At 42.3% G+C, this 17,701-nt stretch overlaps 2 protein-coding genes across 4 annotated transcripts in view; both read right to left on the bottom strand.

The window, feature by feature from the left end:
* The window catches only part of PPIL2 (peptidylprolyl isomerase like 2), a 68,136-nt gene extending 56,812 nt beyond the window's left edge, over positions 1-11,324 (bottom strand). Inside the window, exons 1-5 of the mRNA XM_036393486.1 lie at positions 11,247-11,324; positions 11,110-11,159; positions 10,682-10,727; positions 10,003-10,065; positions 9,802-9,853 (exon numbers count right to left, since the gene is read on the bottom strand). Coding sequence (XP_036249379.1) covers positions 9,802-9,853; positions 10,003-10,065; positions 10,682-10,727; positions 11,110-11,159; positions 11,247-11,278 — 243 coding nt within the window. The 5' untranslated portion in view covers positions 11,279-11,324. The remainder of the gene's footprint in view (positions 1-9,801; positions 9,854-10,002; positions 10,066-10,681; positions 10,728-11,109; positions 11,160-11,246) is intronic.
* Positions 11,325-13,229: 1,905 nt separating this feature from the next.
* LOC118693080 (protein HIRA) overlaps positions 13,230-17,701 on the bottom strand; it is a 31,950-nt gene continuing 27,478 nt past the window's right edge. For all 3 annotated transcript variants that reach the window (XM_054516791.1, XM_054516792.1, XM_036393402.2), the window contains exons 22-25: positions 17,010-17,132; positions 15,924-16,087; positions 14,147-14,235; positions 13,230-13,641 (exon numbers count right to left, since the gene is read on the bottom strand). In XM_054516791.1, coding sequence (XP_054372766.1) covers positions 13,525-13,641; positions 14,147-14,235; positions 15,924-16,087; positions 17,010-17,132 — 493 coding nt within the window. In that variant the 3' untranslated portion in view covers positions 13,230-13,524. The remainder of the gene's footprint in view (positions 13,642-14,146; positions 14,236-15,923; positions 16,088-17,009; positions 17,133-17,701) is intronic.

The following is a 17,701-nucleotide window of genomic DNA, read 5'->3' as shown; positions in this document are numbered from 1 at the left end:
AGTGCCAGCTGCTCCACAGCAAGGAAGGGCTAAAAAAAAAACAAACGCAAACCCGCGCGAGCTCTTTTCTCAGCTGACTCCTCTCTCACAGGCACACTTCCACAGAGGCAGCCAAGGCTACTTTTGGCCATGACCTACTTTCCTGTGGCAGCGAGCGGCCCCAGCGCCCCGCGCACTCTCCCGTGTCAGCTGACAGCGCTGGCTCTGCGGGATCCCAAAGGGCAGCAGCCTCTATTGACAGCCAGGCTGAGGTGGTGCATGAGCCACGGGGGTCAGTGGGGCACTGTGGCAGCTCCGGATGGAACACGCCCATTGTTCCCAATTAAATCATTCTCTGCCATGGCCGGCTGTCTCATGCAGATATGACCTACAATCCCCACGCATCAATTAGTTACACTCGCTGAATCCCTTTGGTCTGGGGCTGCACGTTCTTCTTGTTAATAAGGCTCTGACCCTGCTGGATATGCACCAGCCTGAAAAGCAATCAAAAAGGGCTCCACTGATTCCCTACCCACACATGGGCAGAGTTGGTGACATGAGCACAGGCTGTGTTTAGTAAAGACAGACTTTCCCATCCTACCAACAGCAACTGAGTAAGTGTTCAAATGTTCAGCACTTGGGGATTGGACCCCCGAGCAGACACACTGAACAGCCTCTGTCAGGAACACACAAAAATCCAGGGAAACTGGTATTGGGGTTGTGTGGCCAGGTTTTGGTAGGGGGGGGCTACAGGGGTGGCTTCTGTGAGAAGCTGCTGGAAGCTTCTGCTGTGTCCAGCCAGCTCCAGGATGGACATGCTGCTGGCCAAGGTTGGGACAACCAGAAATGGTGCTAAGGCAGCTGGGATAACATATATAGGAAGAAAATCTCTCCTGGCCCTTATCTCAACCCACGGACCCCCAGTGAGATTTTCTCTCCCCTGTCCAGTTGTGGAGGGCAGTGAGAGAGAGGCTTTGGTAGTGTCTGGGGTCCAGCCAGGACCAACACACTACACGGGGAAAAATTAATGTGTCACATCCGAACTGGCTGATAACATGAGGTCAAAAACCATTCAGAGGTGGCATGGCCATTTGGTGGTTTTTCATCCCACCAAAACAAGAATCACAGAGTTACCTCAAGCAGAAGAGAAAGCCAGAACAAATACTAATATTGAAATGCAGTGTTGCCTACCAAGTACCAAACTTAGCTTAGCAACAGCAAATGAATTTTGTATTACATTCCTTGGTTCCTTTAAAGATGAGACCTGTTACATATAACTTTACATACAGCTTCCCATTTTAAGAAGCCCTCTTACAATTTTCCTTGCTATAAAATCTCCCCAAAAAAGTGGGTCATGAGTTCAATGAATAGTACTGGAATAACTCCCTGTATATTGTTACTTATTTCAGATTTTGTAAATGGATTTAATGACGATAAAGGGCATTGGAAATCCTCAAGCCTACACATCAGGGTTTGCAACTGGAAACAGCAGCACTGTTTTAACAAAAGAAGCCATCTATATGTATTTTAACACTCCATGGAAAATCTGGGGTCAGCAGTCAAGAAGACAGAACAGTCTCACATAAATTTCAGATATCATTTCTGTGTTTAATTCAACAACAAAAATGCTCAATATTTATCACAGCTGCCTACCTAATGCTAAAAAGATACCCTCAATTCACATTCTTGGATGAAGCTGCTGTTTAACTGCAGTCTTCATGTACTGCTGAGCTAGATTGGAAATGGACACAGAAGATCCTTCATTACACACTTCTAGACCACTGTATTTACATATTTAAAAGTTAATTAAACTGACACCATATGGTCACCAAAGCCTTGTCCAGAGAACCATAAAGATATGCTTGATAACACACATGGTTCACAGATACCAGCAATAATACTGCTCTATCAAAGAGCACATTAACAGAAATTACCATGAGAAAAAGACATGTAGCTGCATCGCAAGTTCAAACCTGCAGTCCTAATGCAGTCAAAAGTCTACCAATCCAGAGATCCACAGCCAAATACAGCACAGTTCAAGGAAAATAAAGCTTTGCAGAAGCACCAAAAATCTAGTCTCCAATTTTAGTGAAAAACAGGCAAGTAAAGATCTGTGGGAAACCTCATGCTGCATCTCATTTAAGGCTAGAGCGCTTCACAGCTGCTAGTTTTTCAAGTGTCACAATCACAAAATCCCATCCAATGTGCACACTTACACCAAAACACAGAGAAGGAAAAGGAGAGACCATCTGTTCAGTCTGTAAAACCTAGATGTAAATACTTTTTTGCTGTAAGGGACATAATGCATTAGAAATAACGGTAGACACGTTTATCTGCCTGTGCCCAGAGGTGAGTTACTGGATCAAACACTGCCCATCACCACCACAGTCAGCAAGATGTGAAGGAGGAACAGCAGCTTGGCCAGTGACTCATGACACTGGAGGGTTTTAAATGTCTTTTTTTGATAAAGCACTTGAACAGTAAGTAGAAGCAAATCTCATCTTCTTTGCCCTCACTGTTTCCCAAAGATACAGGGAATTGAAAAATAAATCCCCTTTTTAGGACAGATAAAGGCTAACTCTTAGTAGTGCTGGGTGTACTACTGTAAAACACACAAACAACTCTGGAAAGAAGAACCAGCTATCCATGTTTGTCAGCAACAAAGGAGAGAGGTAAAGTATCAGAAAACCCAACAAAAGAAGGAGTTATCTGTCAGATACAGCTCAGTGGGATTTTCATCCCCTTGATCACCCCTGTGTTTTATGACCATTTCGTTATGCCACGTGACTTTGTGGTCACTCCTCAGGGCAGAAACCATGTCCTCATATGTTTCTATCCAGGGGCCTTGAAAATTTATGTCACTAGTCAAATATTAACTCATTTAGACTGTTGACTAAAAGCTAATAATTTCTGAGGCCAATGAGGTAAGACGACACGGCTCAGTTGCTGCATATTGAAGAGTTCATCTCGTTCAAAGTGGATTCTGGGCATTTGAGCAGCAGCCTGTGTCTGCTGCCCCAGACAAAAATGCACCTGGAGAGAGATGCTTAATGACAACAGCTGCAACCACCCATGTCTGAAAGGAGTCTGCTACTGCCCACAGAAATACAGGCAGCAACGTTTAAGTGGAAACAACAAAACAAAGAGAAAAGGAAGAACTACTGCTCATCCTGGCTAACTCTAACTTGTACCTGCTTCTGAAATGACCCAGACTACCACAAGAAAATGCAACAAATTCTCATTTTCTCAAAGCACCCTTCCTGTCTCAACACATACACTGAAATGGTTTTTGGTTTTACACTATCATGTGTAATATTTCAGATATTATCAAAGCACTTCAGGAAGAGATTAGAAAATATTCCCACCACTGTACCAGGCATTCACACAGCATTTACTGTGTATGATTAAGATTAACTCTGTTCAAAGAAGATATATTAAAATTTAACAGATGTGGAGGAGAACCATGACCATGTAGGGTATGGAGAACTTAAAGGCATGAAGAACATCTGAGAGGAAAATACAAGCCTCAACAACAGAACGTCAAGAAAGCATTAAATTCTTCGGTGCAAAACACACAGCTGTAAACACTAACAGAGAGAAGCACAATTCTGGCACCAATACAAACGAGACTAAGCTGGTCAAACCCAAAATTTACAGAAGATATGTATCAGATGAAAAACCATCAGCAAAAACTATCAGTAGCCATAGTAGGCAAAAAGCAAACACTGGTTCAAGACAGAGCACGCAGTTTGCAAAGCAGACTGAGAGAGCCGAAGACCTCAGACAGTCTCCCAGTTTTCTGTTCCTGATCATCTCACTCCTCTTTCTGCAGCACATGAAAACCAAGATGGGTTTGTCTGAATCATTTTTCAACAACAAAGCTTCCTTTGGCTTTATTTCTGTAAGCTTTGTTCTCTGTTCTGTAATAAGCTATTACTCACCCAGAACAAAACTGTATTCCCACCCCACACTGAAACTTTTCTTACAAATAAACAAGGAAAAAAACCTCATTTCAAATATATAGGAAAAATATGCTAAGTTAAACAAAAGGGGGAAAAAGGGGGCAATTGACATTTAAACTTCTGCAATATCTGAAGACCTGAGTTGCATCAGACAAATTAAGAAATATACTTTGAATTTCAAAGCTGAAGATGTGCCGACTTCTTCTGACATGTACGTAAAAGGAGTTCTCTAGAGAAAAATTAAAATTCTCATTTATACATCACTCACATTACACCCAAATGAGACCTGAAGTTACCAATCCACCTAAATGATCACTCATTTCCAAAGCCCCAAGGAGAAAATACAGCAGACTACTTGGATTTCAGGTGCTGTGCTCTGATGCTGAGGAAAAAACAATGTGAGAGGGATATGACTCACTCCTGAGTTCTACATAATGAAAATTATCTCAACTGGTCAAACTATTTAGTCCTTAATTAGACAGTCCCAGACTCTAGATATGGAAAATTGATGTGGACATAGCCTGCCTGTGGAAGTCTCCACAGCATTTTCCTGCTGGTATTTTGGACCCAGACAAGAGAAGAAAATGCTCAAAGTAAGCACAATCTCTTTGGAAACAGTAAGTGAAGAAAACTTCTCAAGACAAAAAGATGAGAAAGCACAAGGAAAATCTGACTCCTGCTTCAACATGACATTTTTAGGTGATCATCAGAATTGTGGGGTAACATTACCAGCAGGTTACAGAAAGGTCTCAACAAACACTCTGAAAATGCATCCCACTGCACATTATCTATGGCCATTGCATTCTCCTGACAGTGTTCACTGCTACACTGCCCTGAAAGAGGGCACCTTCAAACCACAGGGTTTTGGCTAATGACATCCATTATTTGCTGCTCATTATCTAGAAACACACCTGGAACAACACAATTAAAGCAGCAATCTGCAGTAAATTACCTCACAGACCATATGAACTGAGTTAAAAGCCATTGTCACTGTTGATTTAGCCATAAGGGTCACATGAAATTGGAACTTCTCCTCCTCCCAGTTGAGGCCTGAGATTGGTTCCACTTGACTCAGGGTTGGATGAGTTTTGTCTGTGACTGTGATCTCAACACCTCTGACTCAGTCATGTGTGAAGCTCATCCAACCCACTTTCAGGAATCCATTCCTGAAACACAGGGACCCTGCACTGATTATGTGACAGAGCTGGAAAGCAATTTGTAGTGAAACAAAGTCCTGGCTAGAACTTAACCTGTAGTTTAATACCTGTTCCTACTTGGTATTTCCCACATTGCTCACACACTACAGTTTCTTTATTCAGAATATTGCAAAAGTAGAAAAAATACCTAAGCCCTGTTTCTCATTATGTTCTCTCCCCAGGTGAAAAAACAATTATCAATGTTTTCTATTTCTATCTCTATGCTTTCAAAATACAAACATGGTAAAAACACTTCTATGATTAAGGAGTTTTACCTTTGCTCCAATTTCTGCATCCTTTTCAGACAGGATTTCCCTTACTTGGATAGCCAAAGACTTTTTTAAGGCATTAAAAAAAAACCATTGTAAGGTTGTTTGTTCATTTTTTAAGTGGGATCAACAAATCAACAGTAAAAGAAGTAATCTTCTTCATATCCTCTTCATTAAACCAGGTCAGCAAGCTTCACTGCAAAACCAGTAACTGATTTCTAGGGGATCTATGAAACTCACAGAAATCTACTTGACCAAATTGAAAAGAAATCATGATTTCAACAACAAAATGAGGTAAAAATAGCCATCAGCATTTAGAAGATAAATATTTTTAAGGAATGTATTTGAGAATGCTTTCCCAAGTTTTGAAATAACAGATGTAGTTGCAATTTTTTTCTTTTGTGGCTAAGAAGTTATAGGTTTTGAAAGTGCCTGTAATTATTATGGCAAGCATCATCTTACCGACCTTACTTCAAACAAATGATTAAAAAAAGGGCACTGTTTACATTCCTAGTGAGCAGTGCTGGAGGGAGGAGGTGTCCACTGCAGGCTGTCATTGCTGCAGGGCATTGCAGGTACAAGCTCTCTGGTGCTTCCAAAGCCTGGATCAGACAGGCTTACAGCAGGAGCCAGGCACCTGTACTGCCACTATTTGATCATGTTAGTCATAATTTCACCCCAAGTCAGCTTTATTTGGTAAATACAGGATTAAAGAGTGTGGGAGAAAAATAGCAAATATTTATATTGTACACAGAGCAAAGCTCTGTGTCCAGCTCTCTCTTTTTAAAAGGCAGATGTCTCACTGGGAAAAGTCAGGGATTTTTAGCCTTCTGACTCCAAAGCTGGTTCTCATTTTCCATGTCAGTGGCTCTGCCTTCTATTAGTTCATCATATGCAGCAGACTCCTCTTTATAATTATCTTCAGAGCCAGACCAAGCAAAAGGCTTTTCTAACATGTAGAAAACACTAATAAAAAATTTCCTTCCTAACATAGTGACGCTTAAGAAAATGCCCTCTCTGTCCTGCAAGTCTGGATCCCAACCTTGCACAAGACAGGGCACAACACAAATTCTGCTCTGCCTCATTCAGACCACAAATGGGACTCTCAGTCTCATAAATCCACCACACAGCATCTTCAGGTCTCCCAACCTGACTCATAGCCAGGCTAAATTAACTGGACTGAATCAAATTACCTGGCTTTCCAGTGTCCAAAGAGTTAAATTCCCACAGAAAAGAAGGAACCAGGGACAAAGACAGTAGCTACTTCTAAGCCAAGGGAACAGAGATATTTGCCCAAGGTTACAGGGGCTGAAAGTACAGCCACAACAATCTGGCCTGCCCACACACAGTCAGAATGTCACTGAACCAGAGTGGAAAAAATAGGTATTGACATCAGACACATTACAATGAACAGGAGGAAAAATAGCTCAGCCCACATAGAACATATCCATGCAACAAAGAAAACCAATTTTCCTTGAAATTCCTGTCAAAAGGCATGCTGATCTATCATCTGTTCATATTTGAGATTCCAAGCAAGCAGCCATGTTCTGGCCAATCTCCCTCCTTGAAACAGGTATCCTGAGCCCTGCTGGCTGCCCGTGTGGGCCTGCTGGTCAGGCTGTCAGAACGTCACTACATGAAACCTCCTGGCAAGGCTGCAACTCTCTGCAAGCCCAAGAAGCCAAAGTGCTGCTGTCAGTAAAAAGGATTGAGCTAACTATCACTTTCCACTTTATTTCATGCAATTTTAGTGTAAGGATAAGTCAGGGCAGTGTCCTGACAAAGCTGACAGAAGAAGTAAGTGAGACAATGCCAACTGACAGACTCTAGTTCAGCTGTGAGAAATGCACTGCTTCTTCCAAAATTGTTGGGGTAGCAGTAAACCAAGCATTTTTTACCACAATGCATTGTTAAAAGGTGTGTGTGTGTGGGGGGAGGAATAAATCTGAAGTTACTTTCTAGAATAGCTCATGGTAAATTCTAGACAAAGTTCAACAGTGATTTGCATTGCAGCATTTCTTGAAAAACAAAGGCTGGTCCGATAGTTTAGGATTCAGAAGAATCAGAGAAGTCCCTTGTAGATCAGCTCACAGACATCCAATTAATAAAAGACTAGCACAGTCCTACCCCCTGGAGCACAGCAGAGATAAATATCTTAATGACTGCAGGGCTCTCCAGTTCTCCACTGAGGGCTGCACTTCAGAAATAAGGCAGCTAGACAGAACTAGTGAGTGCCAAGAGTGCACCATTAACCCCCCATTTCCAAGTATCTATTGACTTCTCTAAAGCATCTGTCCTGCAGCAAACCACAATTAGAGAAGAACAAGCCACAAAAGGTTTCATGACTATTTTTTACTTCAAGACAAATAAATGCAAAAATTCTCCAGAGCCCCATCACCAACCTGTGCAAAGTAACTCCATAAGTTAGTGTACAAAACATGGCATAGCAGCTCATCTGGCTCAATTCCTTTCTAAATAAACCCAGAGTCCTGGGTTTCTCCAAGTCACCAATTAATTACAAAAGCTACTTTCTGGTTTCCATGAACAAGCTGCACAGGGAACAGAGGGTGCACACACAGTGACAGATTCAACAAAGGACAGAAAAGTCCAGAGATGCACAATCTCAATTCACTGACTTCCTCTGCCACCTACCCAGCACTCCTATCCCATTTCTGCCCAATGCCACCCTACTCTCCCAAAAAGCTGAGCTACCCCTCTGGGAAACAAAGTCTAAATCACAATCCTTCTTTCAACCCCACTCTTCAGCTTAGAGCTCCACAGAGCTGAATTCAGCAGGGCTGAGTACTATTCTGGAGAACAAGTGTCTCCTTTTTCTTCCAGCTCATCTGGAACACCTTGGTCCTGTGGAGGAGAGAGCTGTACAGCACCAGCCCACCACAAAACAAGAGGGGGGAAGAAAGGGCTCCCCAGACAGTGATACAGAGCAAAAGGAGGAACACACACTGAGGAGAGCTGGAACAGCACTGCAGACAACTACAGAAGCACAAGTCTGGTGAATTAACAGGTCTCAAGGCCTGAACTTCATTTAAGTATTTATGGTTCACCAAGTATATTGTGCACAGTCTCCCTCTCTCTCCATTACACAACACAGTCAGGGACATTACAATTCTTGCTTAGCATTTACTTGAAGCAATTTTAAACCACATCATAGTTCACAGTCTGCAATGAGCTGCTCTGAGTGAAAAAATTGATCTGGTAACACCCCAAAACTCCCAACCAATGCAGAAAGCAGCAAAGTGGTGAGAGGCTGGCAAAACGAAATGAAATAGCTGTAATTTCATTCCTTCTCAACAACACACTGGCCTCTTCACGTGTGAATAAAGACCTTCAATCACCCCACCATTGCACAAACACATCTGCAGGAAGATATTCAGTCTCAGACAGGCTGTTGATGTTTAGAGTTTGAAATGTTACATCTGTATTTAGCTTTTCCTCGTATCTGTGTGACAGGAAAATCTTTAATCGAACACAAGATCTTTCAGAAGGAATCTCAGCCCAGAGGCAGCTGCAAACCTCCCCAACCCTGGGCAAGGGCTGCCACCCAGTGCCTACAAAAGTAACTGCACACACTGAAGAAAAAGAAATTTCAGTTGCTCAAGCAACAGTTCCTGCTTAAAATTTTCCTCGATGCCCTCATGAACAATGCACTGGACACATCAGAACAAAGATAATTCCAACAGGGAAATATTTCCTGTACTTCATGTTTATTCAGTGTTTTCACCATTTCATGCTGCTACAGACATTAATCCCATCATAATTATCATTTATGCAAAAAAAAGGGGGAGGAACCCACAAAGGTTTCTCTCACAGTGAACCACCATGACAGATGCTTTCTGAAATACACTGTCAGGATAACTCAGAAGATTTTGTAGTGTAGGCTTACTATTCATAATATCATCTATTAATCTCCTTAAACTGCATGATGCCAAATATCCTTTAGGTTAGGAAACATTGCTGTAAATTTAACCCCAGATGGAGAGGTGTGAGCCCCTTGCCCTGCAGGAACCAGGACTGTGCTTATATGAGGCAGCAGGAGAGTCTTTTCCATCAATGACCAGTCAGGCTTTCTGGGCAGAACCAGCATTAACAACAGTTTGTATTTCCCTCTGTACAGATGTTCATTATGTTCATTCATTAGGCAAGATACCCTGAGAGTTCACACAAATGAACCACTCACCTCTGCCCCATTTACAATCAGATTACAAAAAATAAATAGAGGTAATGCTCTCCTTTCTTCACACATCTTCAAAACTGCACTCCCATTCAACTTCCTTTGCTTTCACTGAGGCATTTTTGTTTCTTTAACACATTAAATAAAAAAACTGAGCATAAAGAAAGCAAAGCCATGATGTGAATCCACCCATCATTACTTACTTCTCCCGTGATTGGATTGGTTCCATATTTCTTTATCCAAGGTACAATGCTCCTGAAAAGAGAAGGGATAAAGTAATTCATGACAGGCACCTCCAGAAACCTCTACTGATGGCAATGACTGCTTTTGCCAACTTGTTAAGGCTAAATGATGATTACACAGCTGTAACACAAAAACAAAGCTAAGTATAGACAAGAACTTACAGGATGTCAAAGACTGTCCCATCTGGTGTGCAAACTGGGTATTCAAATGGCTGCAGAGACAAACTAGAAAAAAGAGAACAGAACCTTGTTAGCAAAACCAGGTGGGAATCACAATATGACTGGCAACCACGCTCAGCATCTCCTGTTAGGGATGCTCCCATAATCCTGGCAGCTCTTAGCTCATAGGTGTGGAAGGAAACGTCCTGAACTACCCAATTTACAAGGATTTCTAAACCACTTCTACCAACTCTCTTCCTTCACTCCTGCACTTCAAGCAGTAAACTCTACAGAAAAAAATAGCAGAAATATTCTTCAGTCTACCTTAATCTCTATTTTAGCAAAATGAGTGACTGACCAAGCACATTCTGAGCAGGGACAAGCAGATTTGAGCCCTGAGGACATAGATTTGAAAGACTGGGACATACACAGTAATTGTTCTGCATTATTTCACCACTTGTGTATCCTTTCAGCCATCAGCTCCAACCTCTGCAGACACTGATCACGGGTCGTGCAAACTCTGTTTCAGTTCTTATTCAACTTTTTCTTGCCACACTACTGCCACAGCAGGCACAAGTCAATGAAAGTAATTGCCTCAGAAGAACATGGCTTTAGTTCAGTGTCAACAGCCAGATAAACAGATGTGTCATTAAATAATGATAATGTAAATTTGTTGTCTTACCTGCAGTGATCAAATGATAAACGTCTAAAATTGGTTCGTGGAAGGTCTGTTTATGGGAAAAGAAAATCCACACAGATTTTAATAAATATATGGTGTTCTAGGTAATCAAGAAACATTTGAAAGTTACATATTGCTACATAACCGGTGGTAAGTTACTGATGACAAGGAAAAATACCCTAAAGCTTGCGAAACTGTAATTAACATTTCCGAACTGAAATTACACTGCCGGTAAAAGATCAAAACGGAGCTGTGACAGTCGGACAGCGCTGAGTTTAAATGTGATCATTAACGCTCAGGCTCTGCCCAGCAGCGGGCACACTCCCGGCGGAGGCGGGGACGCTCATCGGGCACAAACGCGGCCGTTCCGAGCAGCACCGCGGGCTCAGGGCTCGGCCCGGGGCTCTGAGGGAGCGGCCCGTCCCCCTTACCTGCTTTCTTGCCGCCGTAGAACTGCGTGTACTCGGCGCACGTGATGTACCTGCGAGACAGGGGGGTCACTGAGCACAGCACAGACACAGCACAGCACAGCCCGGCCCCCGCGCTCTCCCCCGCGCCCCCCGCTCACATTTTGTCCTTCTGGTGCTGCCGCTTGCCCATGGCGGCGGCTCGGCCTGCCCGGCCCGCGCTGCGCCTCAGGCCCGGCCGCGCCTTCCGCCGGGTGCGCCGGGGAACGGCCGCGGCGCGGAAACACCGGCGGCGGCAGGCGCGTTCCGGGCCCCGGGAACAGGCCGGGAACCTCAGAGCAGCTTTCCAGGGCCTGCCGCTTCACCAAAACACGTTTTCTGGCCTGGAAGTTAAAATCTTCGTTTTCCTGGTCTGTTGGGCAGTGATAGTACCTCCCGAGAAAAAATGGGTAGAAAAACCTACTTGGTGTCTTAATATGGATACAGCTCTTCACAAAAAAGTATTTCAATGTCTCTTCAAAGACATATTGACGAAGAATTTACTGTCCCTTAGGACTGGCATGAGCAAGGCTGAACAGAGGATGAGCACAACCCGGATCCCTTGCCTTTAGCAGGATGAAACAGCCAGATTCATGGAGCTTTCACGTATCAAACACCTCCAAATCCATTCATGCTCCTTTTTTCTTTCCTTGTTAAACCATCACCCTGGCACTGCCCACACAGAGCCACTGGAGTGACATCCATGGAAGTGGACAGCAAGACTCCGCTGACTGCACCAGGCTCCCAGAAATGGTGTTCAGCTCCTGTTTCAATCCCATCAGTTGGTCCTTGGCTGCATCCATGAGCACAAGGTGAGCACATCCTGCTCTGTTTGCAGGGGGTTATACTAAATGATTTCTGAGAGTCTATGATTCCATGTTGTTGTGGTTCTCCTCTGAGGAACAGAATACTTGTTCCCACCAGCGTAATTTAACTGGCAACAGCATATGAATGATTTACAACATTACAACTGGTTCCCACTATCAGACTCTTTGGCCACAGCAGCACAGCTACTCCTTGTCCTGGCTGAGGGGAAGGATATTGTTTGTTAGATATTTAGGGGAGAAACTGCCTTTTTACAAGGGTTTAAATACACTTAATAATTTTGATTCTCTTACTCAAAACATTTCAAAGCAAGGCATTGAGGCACATCCAAACAGCAGGGCCTGCAAAGAACCAACACCTTCACTTGCTCCTGTCCCAGCACCAAGTACACTCTGGAAGAAAACAACTTGATTTGTTTTTAGTGGAATTCCAAAAGCACTCCACAAGGAACATGGCCATAACTGCAGAAAGCTCCCTCCTTGCTGCAGTGCAGGCACTCTGCTCAGTGTGAGGGAGCCTGCTGGCTGTGCCTGACAGGATGAGCATTCCCTGAGAGGATGAGCACTCCCACTGCTCCTGCTCCTTCGGCTGAGATGGGCTCCAGGGGCAAACACTGGAACTGTCCAGAGACATCACCAGCACTTGTCTGATTGTGCTTTCTGAGGAAAGATCATCCAGACAAAATTATTTATTTCCAGACACGTTACTGTGATTCAGCCTGTGTTGACATTTCTGGAAATGCCTGCGCTCTTTGCAATAATTCAAGACCATGTTTTTGCTTTTTGTTTTTTTTTTAAACCAATGCAACGTTCTTTTATTTTGTACTTACAAAAAGAGCCACCCCATTGTATCCCTCCCCCTCCCCCCAAATGCCTTTTACAAACATTGAAAAATTAAAAACCTGATGATGACATGTTAATTTGGTAGAATTACTTTGAAACATAGCCTTTGTAATTAAACTCCTACAAGATGACTTTGTAGTGATAGCCTGATTATTGGCCAAATAAAATTCCATATTACAAGTTAGCAAATTCTAGTACAAAAATAGTCCATGTGTTAGAACAGCCTCTTATTATTATTATATTCACAGGAAAGAGTCTATTGGCTGCATAATACCTTAATATTTATGAAATTTCTTTTTACGTGGCTCATTCATCTAATTTAATATAGTGTTGAGCCTCAATAAATCCTCAGGCAAAAAACCCCAAACAGGGTTAAATATGCTGTTCAGTGTACTCTGAAGTACTGTGCTTTTCACAGGACATCCAAGAAACCGCACAAACAGTTCTCAGCTAGTTTTAATATTAAATGAGATCCAGATCCAAAAGGATCCCCCTGAAGTACATATCCATGACTTTCCATAGAAACAGAGGTCACAGCTTCAATGGTCAAGTTTCACTGGGGAAACTGTCGAGCTCCTGCACTCATCATTTCCAGGAATCCAGGGACCTCTGTGGCACAGCCCTTCTTCAGGAGTGTCCCCGCTGGCCGGGCTCTCGCTCCTCTCTTGTCTCTGGTAACGCTGTTCAGCAGTTTCACTGGGACCAGGCCCCACAGGGAAAATCTGGGGACATGCTACTTGTCTCTCAAGATGTCCAGCTGCTCTTGATACTCTGTGAAAAGCCTCTGGAAGCGGAGGTTCTGTCCAATAACAGGAAGAAGCTCTTTCAATAGTTCTCTCTTTCGTAAACCCTGCACAGAAAACACAAAAGCATCCTCAGAACCTATTATTTGTTATGATTAACATGTTCCATGGAGCTCTCTAAGATTCATGCCCTTTTTCCTGCCTTAAGAGAGCTGTGCATTTTATGTTCTCACTCAGCTTCCATGACTCCCAGAATAAAAACTCTCTTTACATTTACACACTCAAGAAGCTGGAGCAGCCTGTGCAGCTCCAGACTCCAGGCTCTGTTCTGAGAGGGAAGATGTCTTTGGCATGTGTCTGTTTCAAAGCTGCTGTCTCAACAATGTGGAGAGCTGAACATGCAACTCTCCTTCATCTGTGTGATACTCAAGACAGCACCAGAGCTGGCACTGGGGCAACAAGCATTTGCCTATGGTTTCACATGGAATAAATCCCAGTGCCATGGGAGAAAGCCTGCTTATGTGATCAGAGCAGAGTATGGAAAGGATAATATCCTGTAATTTTTATGGGAAACTCTTCCTTGTTCTTCCTTAAACTATTATCAGGACTTACCATAACTGTTGATTCCCACTGACTTCCAGCTGAGTAATGGACTGGACCCAGTAAATCCTTGCATAATTCTCGCAAACGATATTCAAACCCTGGAGATAGTCAGAAATAAAATCACATTTGACAGTATTTCACTACATATAACCACTCCACAATGTAGCAGACAACATTCAGGAAAGAATTACAAGTATCTGGAATAAAATAAAGCTCAAAACATTGATTTCAGGAAAGTTATATTCTTATTCTTACAGCAATTCTTTGGAAATATAAGATAATTTTTAGAGCTCTGAAGGGTCTTATTTAAGGTTCTCAAAACCAAACCCACTACTAAAGATGAATCTACCTCAGGGAGAAAAACTGAAGTCTGAAGCTGTTATTACTCCAGCTTGTTTTAAGAGGTGCCCTGATCTCAACCTCACTCTCCCCTCCCACACAAACATACCAGCTTTTTAAAAACCAAAACACCTTTAATAAAACCACACACAGTTTCTGAGCCTCCTTTATTTACCCAAAAATCAGAGAGGGGAATTCCCTTGCAGGAAACAAAGTCTATTCAAGAGTAACTTGCCAATCAACATATACTAGATCAAATATTTTAATGGATTAGAAATTCGGTAGATGTTGAAATAATCATAAGAATAAAGGGGCAATAATAGGATGTGCGATTTTCAAAGTTCAGCAGCTCTAGAAAATTAGTGAAGCAGCAATACACATCTGGCAAAGCACAGTTTTTGTGACATCCATCTATCCATCCATGGCAGCAACACTTGGAGGTGCCAGAGGAACCCAGTGCATGCAGCAGAGGTTCTCAGTTAGTGAAGGCTTTTAAAAGTAGAACCATCTCTTTAATGTACAACCCAAGGTGAATATTTTAATTTCAACTGGGAAGGACAGAGAGAACCCCATGCAGTTCAACAAGCTCTCTTGTTAAATAAGGTAAAGGTCAAAAGGCAAGAATTAATGAGTTTGATTTTAATTCTGCCAACACCTATTAGGTGGCGTAACATGAACCATTTCATTTCCCTCTGAGCAGAATGATTATGCAAGGTGAGGAGTAAGGCTGAATTAATACAAGGGGAACTACTAAATTATAAATGTAGACAGGCAGAGATACAACAGAGATCTTTAGAATCCAAAAGGTATAAAGTCAGTTAGTTAACCTTATTTAACATAATAGCATAGAGATAAAGTATATTCAAATATAAAATAGACACAAGGAACCTTTCTTGTGTATTTCTTTTCTCAGAGAATTTAACATGTGGAACTCACCGGTAGAGGAAGTTGAAATTTTAGAATGTAAAAAAAGAATAAAGTGCAAACAATACAAGCAAATTCTCTGCAATTTTATTTGCTTGGGTACAAAGTGTCAGAGACTGAGCAACCCCTCCACCTCACATCAGGCAGCAATTGTCAGCTGGCTGAGGAGGGTTATGCATTTTACAAGGTGCTCCTGGTTTCCCTGAAACATCTGTAGCTGCTGCCAGACAATACCTAGGATGTGCCCCAGACAGACTGGGCTGTTTCACAATGCAACTGCCATTCCTGCAGTCTGCAGATGGTTCTGCTTCCCCAGACAGTCTGTCCCCAGTCACTGTGTCCCAACAGGACTCCAGAGACTCAGCACTGCAGCAGCAAATGCAATTTGTTTTGGTTTTAAGAAAACCCCAGTCCAGAAGCCAAGTGCTAAAGGGAGGGTGTTAAGGGCAATCACACACATCCATGACATGAACAGAGTGTTTCTTAGAGCTGCAGAGAAGCACCAGAGCCTGGCAGGTCTCACCTTCATTAACTAGGTACCGTGCATAGATAAGGAGCCAGTGGTGATATTCGTGACTGGATTGTAAAATAAGTGCTGCTGCTATCTGGTTCTCCAGGTATGCAAGTGTTGTTTCTTGTTGCACTAAATGAGGCATGGAGAACAATCTTGCAGCTTGCCTTCCTGAACTGCAAAACCAAAAAGATTAATGTGCCATAAAATCAGATACAAGTTTAAGGATTATATCTTTTTGTAGCACTAAGTATACTGCACTGATCTTTCAGAAGTACACAAGACATAAAGCATTTAAAGTATTTCTTGCATACAAACACATTATCATAAGAAGGCTAATTTGAGAAAAGTAACTAGTTATTAGAATTTTTTTTCAAAAAGGGAATTTTTCATTCTGTTATTGTCTCTCTCTCTCTCTCAAAAAGAGTGTTGCTTGTTTATATTTCAAACGCTTTTCACAATGAACTCCTCTTCCCCTCATGAAAACAGCAATAAAATCATACAACGCTACACAGTTTCTCTTTGGAAAAAATTAAACTTGGATGTGAAGGGAGAAATAGCAAAGAAATCTGCCTGGGATATCTAATTCAAATCCAAGGGAGGATGGGCTATAAAGCTACCTACAGGAATCTGCTCTGGCTCACACAATTCCTTGGTGAAATTTTCACATGTTAAAAATACTCACTAGATGACTAATATCTCAACTTTCTCAAAGACTTCATTAGATAGATTCTTTGAGGCCAACTGAACTAACTCAAAAATTGTAGGCCTACTCCAGAAAGCTGGTAAACTAAAAATTAAAATGGAAAATGGAAAAAAAATGAAGTTTAGCTAATAAAAGTACAACAGAATTGTCCAATACCTTACCCATCCAATAAAGAGGAAACTTAAAATGATTATATTTAGAGCATGCTTTCCTGCCCCCCAAACAATCTCATAACATTAAGATACAGACTATAAACATGCAAAGGATCACTGTGTGAATGACTGATCATTTCAGAGCCACTGGCATTTCAGAAATAATCCAATGACCCAGGCAGGTGAGTAAAGACCCTGACAAAACCCAACCACGCTGACACGAAGGTGGCGCGCACGTACTTGGATGTGCGTCCCTGTATCACAGCCAAGGGCCCAGAACACAGCATGGCTTCTTGAGATGGCAAACTAGTCCTGAAGTCTGCACATTGTGCTAGAGAGTCCTGTTTGTCAGAAACAAGATTCCTGGAAAACAGCAAAAAAACAAAAAACAAGTCTGAGGAGTGCAAACAGCAAGGTCAGCAGACCGAGCTCTGTTCTGCCTCAAAAGTGGATTTGTGTTTCCACAGATAACCAAAGAAATATCACTGAAGTGGCTCAGGAATTCCAGGAACCCTGGTTATTCCCACTACATGTCCAAATTCTGCTTGTAGTGTGTCCCTCCTACTCCCAAAGTAAAAAAAAATTTAATTACATAATATAATTTACCGTTAATTTGGAAGGAATTTTCTCCTTGTCATTTTACAATCTAATAAAAAGACATGACCCAGAATGATGAGAATGATGTGTGGAATGAACACAGGTAGTGACTTTCTCATTAAGAACTTGATTTTACTTTATGTCAGGTCTCCCCCCTACCAGACACACACACACATTGACCATCTTTTCCATAATTACAGCTATCCCTTCTTATGGAGGGAGTTGACATTACAGCTGCCATTTCTACACCTAATTAAGGATATCATCTTCACTGGCTTGAGATGCCAGGAGAAAGAGTGGCTCAAACCAATGCTAAGTTTAGATTTCATACAGCA

The sequence above is a fragment of the Molothrus ater genome, chromosome 18 (genome assembly GCF_012460135.2).
Source record: "Molothrus ater isolate BHLD 08-10-18 breed brown headed cowbird chromosome 18, BPBGC_Mater_1.1, whole genome shotgun sequence".
In the NCBI taxonomy this organism is placed as follows: Eukaryota; Metazoa; Chordata; class Aves; order Passeriformes; family Icteridae; genus Molothrus; species Molothrus ater.
This window is presented reverse-complemented; position numbering and strand designations above follow the sequence as displayed.